This window comes from Oncorhynchus kisutch, linkage group LG13 (genome assembly GCF_002021735.2).
Source record: "Oncorhynchus kisutch isolate 150728-3 linkage group LG13, Okis_V2, whole genome shotgun sequence".
Lineage (NCBI taxonomy): Eukaryota > Metazoa > Chordata > Actinopteri > Salmoniformes > Salmonidae > Oncorhynchus > Oncorhynchus kisutch.
Window position 1 is genome coordinate 48,138,302 of NC_034186.2, and position 7,307 is coordinate 48,145,608.

A 7,307-nucleotide genomic window follows, 5' to 3' on the forward strand; every position below is an offset into this window, starting at 1 on the left:
TTTCATAGTTTACAGTGTCAAGAGTGGGTAAAGTAACTGCCACAATAAAGGAAACACGAATGTAAAGTTGGGCCACCACGAGCCACCAGAACAGCTTCAATGCACCTTGGCATAGATTCTACACATGTCTAGAACTATATTGGAGGGTTGCAATACCATTCTTCCACGGGAAATTCCATAATTTGGTATTTTGTCGATGGAAAACACTCAGGCACTGCTCCTGAATCTCTTGTTTGAGATATGGTGACTGAGACACAGACAAACAAACACACAAACCCCCATATGGTCCTTTGAGACCACTCTTTCAAAGTCACTTACTCTAGCATGGTACATAAAATAATGGGCGACTGGGCATCTCTCTAAGCATGATGGGAGGTTAATTGCTAAATTAACTCATGAACTACACCTGTGTAGAAGCACCTGCTTTCAATCTACTTTGTAACCCTCATTTACTCTAGTGTTTCCCGTATTTTGGCAGTTACTTTCATATACATGGCATTCCAAAAGTATTCAGACCTTTTTCCACATTTTGTTACATTACAGCCTAACTCTGAAATGTATTAAATACACACAATACCCCGTAATGACAACTCAAAAACAGTTTTTTTGATATTTCTGCAAATGTATTAAATATAAAAAACGGAAATATTACATTTAGACCCTTTACTCAGTACTTTGTTGTAGCACATTTGGCAGCGATTACAGCCTCAAGTCTTTTTGGGTATGACGCTACAATCTTGGCACACCTGTATTTGGGGAGTTTCCCATTGTTCTCTGCAGATCCTCTCAAGCTCTGTCAGGTTGGATGGGGAGCGTCACTGCACATCTATTTTCAGGTCTCTCCAGAGATGTTTGATCAGGTTCAAGTCCGGACTCTGGCTGGGCTACTCAAGGACATTCAGAGATTTCCCCAAAGCCACTCCTGCTTTGTCTTGGCTGTGTGCTTAGGGTCGTTGTCCTGTTGGAAAGTGAACCTATGCCCCAGTCTGAGGTCCTGAGTGCTCTGGAGCAGGTTTTCATCAAGGATCTTTATGTGCTCCATTCATCTTTCCCTTGATCCTAACTAGTCTCCCAGTCCTTCCACTGAAAAACATCCCCACAGCATGATGCTGCCACCACCAAGCTTCATTGTAGGAATGGGGCCAGCTTTCCTCCAGACGTGACGCTAGGAATTCAGGCCAAATAGTTCAATCTTGGTTTCATCAGACCACAGAATCTTGTTTCTCATGGTCTGAGAATCCTTTAGGTCCCTTTTGGCAAACTCCAAGCGGGCTTTCATGTGCATTTTACTGAGTAGTGGCTTCCATCTGGCCACTCTACCGTAAAGGCCTGATTGGTGGAGTGCTGCAGAGATGGTTGTCTTTTTGGAAGATTCTTCCATCTCCACAGAGGAACTCTAGAGCTCTGTCAAAGTGACCATAAGGTTCTTCTCCCCTGATTGCTCAGGTTAGCCGGGCTGCCAGCTCTAGAAAGAGTCTTGGTGGGTCCAAACTTCTTCCATTTAAGAATTATGGAGGCCACTGTGTTCTTGGCAACCTTCAATGCTGCAGAAATATTTTGGATCTGTGCCTCGACACAATCCTGTCTCTGAGCTCTATGGACAATTCCTTTGACCTCATGGCTTGGTTTTCACTCTGACGTACTGTCAACTGTGGGACCTCATATAGACAGGTGTGTGCCTTTCCAAATCATGTTCAATCAATTTAATTAATTAACTTATTTTTTGCTTTATCACTCTGGGGTATTGTGTGTAAATTGTTGAAGAAAAAAACATGATTTAATCCAGTTTAGAATAAGGCTGTAACGTAACAAAATTTGTTAAAAGGGAAGGCGTCTGAATACTTTATGAATGCACTGTAAATGCACAGACAAACGCATGCACACAACCACATAAATCCTGCTTTGATATGGTGCACCTCACATAGAATTAATTGGCCATTTATTTAGTTTTGGTGCATCCTTCTTCCACCAGCAACGTGATTACAATCTTCCCGATGTACGCTCGTGCAATGTCATGCAGTAAATGCTGTATTATGTCATGTAATTTCCCCCCCAACCGTTTTGGGACAGTATGAGGTGTCTTCAAAAAGACCAACATAATAAATAAATATGATTATGTACACTACATGACCAAAGGTATGTGGACACCTGCTTGTCGAACATCTCATTCCAAAATCATGGACATTAATATGGAGTTGATAACCCCTTTGCTGCTATAACAGCCTCCACTCTTCTGGAAAGGCTTTCAAATAGATGTTGTTACATTTCTGCAGGGACTTGCTTCTATTGAGCCACGAGCATTAGTGAGGTCGGGCACTGATGTTGGGTGAATAGGCCTGTTTCGCAGTCTGCGTACCAATTCATCTCAAAGGTGTTCGATGGGGTTGAGGTCAGGGCTCTGTGCAGGCCAGTCAAGTTCTTCCACACCCATCTCGACAAACCATTTCTGTATGGACCATGCTTTGTGCGCAGGGCACTGCTGAAACAGGAAAGGGCATTCCCCAAACTGTTGCCACAAAGTCGGAAGCACAGAATTGTCTAGAATGTCATTGTATGTTGTAGCGTTAAAATTTCCCCTCACTGGAATTAAGAGGCCTAGCCTAAACCATGAAAAACAGCACCAGGCCGTTATTCCTCCTCCAACAAACTTCACATTTGGCACTCTGCATTCGGGCAGGTAGCGTTCTGCTAGCATCCGCCAAACCCAGATTCGTCTGTCGGACTGCCAGATGGTGAAGCGTGACTCATAACTCCAGAGAATGCGTTTCCACTGCTCCAGAGTCCAATGGTGGCAAGATTTACACCATTCCAGCTAACGCATGGCATTGCGCATGGTGATCTTAAGCTTGTGTGTGGCTACTCGGCCATGGAAACCCATTTCATGAAGCTCCAGACGAACAGTTCTTGTGCTGACGTTGCTTCCATAGGCAGTTTGGAACTCGGTAGTGAGTCTTGCAACCGATGTCAGACGATTTTTACACGCTACAGCACTCAGCGGTCCCGTTCTGTGAGCTTGCGTGGCCTACCACTTCGCGGCTGAGCCGTTGTTGCTCCTAGACGTTTCCACTTCACAATAACAGCACTTACAGTTGACCGTGGCAGCTCTAGCAGGGCAGAAATTTACGAACTGACTTGTTGGAAAGGTGGCATCCTATGACGGTACCACTTTGAATGTCACTGAGTTCTTCAGTAAGGCCATTCTACTGTTGATGTTTGTCTATGGAGATTGCATGGATGTGTGCTCGATTTGATACACCTGTCAGCAACGGGTGTGGCTGAAATAGCCAAATCCACTAATTTGTAGGGGTTTTCATATACTTTTGTATATATCGTGTATGTATATATTAGCCTTAAACATGATTGTTAACTACAAGTTGTTTAAGGCTACAAGATATGGCATTCCTCCTAGAATCAGTACACCCATTCCCCAAAAAAGTCTAATAAAATAAATATGATTGATTTGTCAATTTAATCTTAACACATTAGCCTAACTGTAAGTCTCTCTGGATAAAAGTGTCTGCTAACTGACAAATGTTTTATGTAAATTGTATTCAGAAAGTATTCACACCCACTTGACTTTTTCCTCATTTGTTGTTTTTCAGCCTTAATTTAAAATGGATTAAATAAACACTTTGGATGGTGTATCAATACACAGAGTCACTACAAAGATACAGGAGTCCTTCCTAACTCAGTTGCCGGAGAGGGAGGTAACCGCTCAGGGATTTCACCATGAGTCCAATGGTGACTGTAAAACAGATAGAAGAAAACTGAGGACGGATCAACAACATTGTAGTTACTCCACAATACTAACGTAATTGACAGAGTGAAAAGAAAGAAGCCTGTAAAGAACAAAAATATTCCACACAAATATTCCAAAACATAATCCTGTTTGCAAGGCACTAAAGTAATAGTGCAAAAAATATGGCAAAGCAATTCAGTGTTATGGTTGGGGCAAATCCAATACGATGTATTACTGATTACCACTCTCCATATTTTCAATTAGTGGTGGCTGCATCATGTTATGGGTATGCTTGTAATCGTTAAGGACTGGGTAGTTTTTCAGGATAAACATAAATGTAATGGAGCTAAGCACAGGCAAAATCCTAGCTTTTCCAGTCTGCTTTCCACCAGACACTGTGAGATGTATAGACCTTTTGGCAGGACAATAACCTGAAACACAAGACCAAATCTACAATCTACACTGGAGTTGCTTACCAAGAAGACAAGTGAAAGTTCCTGAGTTATAGTTTTGACTTAAATCTGCTTGAAAATCTGTGGCAAGACCTGAAAATGGTCAGCAACCAATTTGACAGAGCTTGAAGAATTTTGAAAAAAATAATGGGCAAATGTTGTACAATCCAGGTGTGGAATGCTCTTAGAGACTAACCTACAATGACTTACAGCTGTAAATGATGCCAAAGGTGTTTCTACATCTGCATTGCTTGCTGTTTGGGGTTTTAGACTGGGTTTCTCTATAAGCACTATTTTGATGGTAAAAGGGCTTATAAATAATTTTGATTGATACTAACATGTATTGTCCCAGTGTTGAATACTTATCAAATCAAGATATATTAATATTTCATTTTTCATAAATTATTTGACAAATGTTCACATTTTTCTTATTTTGTGTAGATCGTTGACAAAAATGTAAATCAAATTGATTTTAATCCCACTTTGTAACACAACAAAATGTGGAAAAAGTCAAGGGGGTGAATACTTTCTGAAGGCACTATGTAGACCTTTTTTAAGAACCTGTAAGCTACCGTTTTTAATTTGAACTATAGCACATGGACTCGTATCTGCAGTGAGCCAACATTACTTTTATTTTTCTCTACGGTGGCTCTTCTCTTTGTCCAGCTTCTGTGCACAGTTGTATGTGTGTTTGCGTAAATATCTCTACTCTCACTGATATCGTTGTCCCTATCAAACCAGTACAGCTGACGTACCTCCCCCTGCCTGTCTGTTAATTGGACAAGTGGTCCGACACTGAGCAGTGGCCTTTCTGTGAGGCGTCACACGCGATAGGGACCCCCTTGGCAGCCCAGGTGGCCCCTCCATTCAGACACACCCAGGGGCCGGGTCCCACAGGGCCTCCCTGGCCCCCCACTTGTCAGTCACGAGGGCAGCTTGTCAATCACTAGGGGAGTGCTTGAGCTTCCTGTTTTAGCCCGGGTGCTGTGACACATCCTGGCAGGGGGTGACTGGTGTCAGCCTGTCAACTGGAGGGGGGCTGTTGGAGCACACACACTCTCTCCCTCTGCTCTCTAAGGCTGGTGACTCTGCAGCAGAGGCAGGGCCCTAGTTCCTGTTTTACCTCACACACCTGCAGGCTGCCGTTAGTGCAGTCGGCGCTGCCGTCTCAGAGGTCACACGTGCCATAATCCAACCTCATTAAGAGCCCTCTAAGAGCCGGGGGAAAGAACGTACAATTGCCTATCACCAGATAACGCACCGCTGAGTGTGAAGGTAGCCATTTTTCACATGCAGCCATATTTAAGACTCAAACGCACCCCTGTGACCTCAGGGTTTCAACAGCAATTAAAACCGGCTTTTCACGTCTTTAGTGCCACATTGGCTCTGGTACAGGGCTCGTGTTCCCTACTGTAACTCCCACTCTGCCAACTGACAGACCCATGCATGTACACACACACACACACTCCACACACATCTACGCCCATATTCAAAGAAGAGTTCAGGCTGTGTGTGTGTTTGCTGTAGCTAAATGAACTAACAAATTGTAGCTAATAAACTGTAGCTAAATTAGCTAATTGTAGCTAACAAACTAGCAAACTAGCTTAACTGTAGTTAAGTTTTATTTTGATAGGTGGGCATGGCTGGAACATTCCAACCATTGTCTGGTCTCTGTCAGGCCCTGTCTATTGTAGATACGCCACTATAAGGTTATTTTCGATACCAAAATATTTAGCCGTAGGGACAACAACCAAAAACAGAAAGCCGTTGAGGTGAAGTGCAGACAGACTCATCTTTCTCACCCTTAATTAAACCTCTGTAGCGGGGGCCATTGTTTAACTCCAACAATTGTCATTGAATTAAAAGTGTCGTGTCTTTTGTTCTGGCGATGTGTGCTGCTGTCAGGGGTCCTGTCGTTAATGTGCCATCACCACGCCTCATATCCGCATTAGACACCGCCGCTGATGTTATTTCCTCTGTGTGTGTGTGTGTGTGTGTGTCTCTCTCTCTCTCTCTCTCTCTCTCTCTCTCTCTCTCTCTCTCTGTGTCCTACATATCCCTCAGCAGGAGAGGAAGAGTGGAAGAGCATTCCGGTGCGAGACGGTCATGTCATCCAACATCTGAGAAACCTGGGGCTCAGTGATACTTATGCACACACACAAACTCAAGTACATATCGTATACATATATGCACGCTCGCACAGACACAAACACTTATAATTGAGAGACCTACGTCCCGTTTCCTTGCAGTTGCCTAATAGGAATGGAGATTTTTTGATATGTTTTATTGCGTCACTACAGTTGGATTCAGATGTTTTATTGCAAATTAAAAAGCTGAAAGAGTTACCTCTACCTTTTCTGTGAATGAGCAGTGTTTGCTTTTTGGATTTGGGTGTGGCACTCTAGTGAGTAACATGTCCTGGAGCCTGCAAGGCTTCAGTGAATGGGTGTTGGCCAGGCAGATAGTATGACAGACAGGAAAGGATCATCCCGGGGTCACCACAACAATTATCACGTAGTGTCCACAAGGTAGAGAGGGTCACAGTGCCTTCAGAAAGTATTCACACCTCTTGACTTTTTCAAGATGATGTTGTGTTACAGCCTGAATTTAAAATGGATTAAATTGAGATCGTTTTTTGTCATTGGCCTACACACAATACCCCATAATGTCAAATTGGAATTATGTTTTTATTTGATTTATGTACAAATTAATAAACAATGAAAAGCTGAAATATCTTCAGTTGGTAAGAATTAAACTTTGTCATGACAAGCTTAAATAAATTGAGGAGTGAAAATTTGCTTAACCAGTCACATAATAAATTGCATGGACTATTGTATGCAATAATAGTGTTTAGCATAATTTTTAACAACTAACTTGACAGAGCTTGAAGAGTTTTAAAAATAATCATGTGAAAATATTGAACAATCCAGGTGTGCAAAGTTCTTAGACTTACCCAGAAAGACTCACAGCTGTAATCACTGCCAAGGGTGATTCTAACATGTTGACTCAGGGTGTTGAATACTTATCTAATCAAGATATATTACCTTGCAAAGTACAAACAATATAAAAAATGTCAATTAAATCCATTTTAATCCCACTTTGTAACACAACAAAAT

At 42.3% G+C, this 7,307-nt stretch overlaps 1 protein-coding gene across 3 annotated transcripts in view; it reads left to right on the forward strand.

Moving 5' to 3' along the window:
* Positions 1-6,547, forward strand: part of LOC109902929 (adhesion G-protein coupled receptor D2) — a 126,237-nt gene extending 119,690 nt beyond the window's left edge. For 2 of the 3 annotated variants that reach the window (XM_031786448.1, XM_031786447.1), the window contains one exon: positions 6,259-6,547. Coding sequence is in view for 2 of the 3 variants with exons in the window: in XM_031786447.1 (XP_031642307.1) it covers positions 6,259-6,315 (57 nt within the window). In the remaining variant the exon portion in view is untranslated. Of the gene's footprint in view, positions 1-6,255 lie in introns of all 3 variants that reach the window. The other variant, XM_031786446.1, reaches the window with a different exon arrangement.
* Positions 6,548-7,307: the final 760 nt, after the last annotated feature.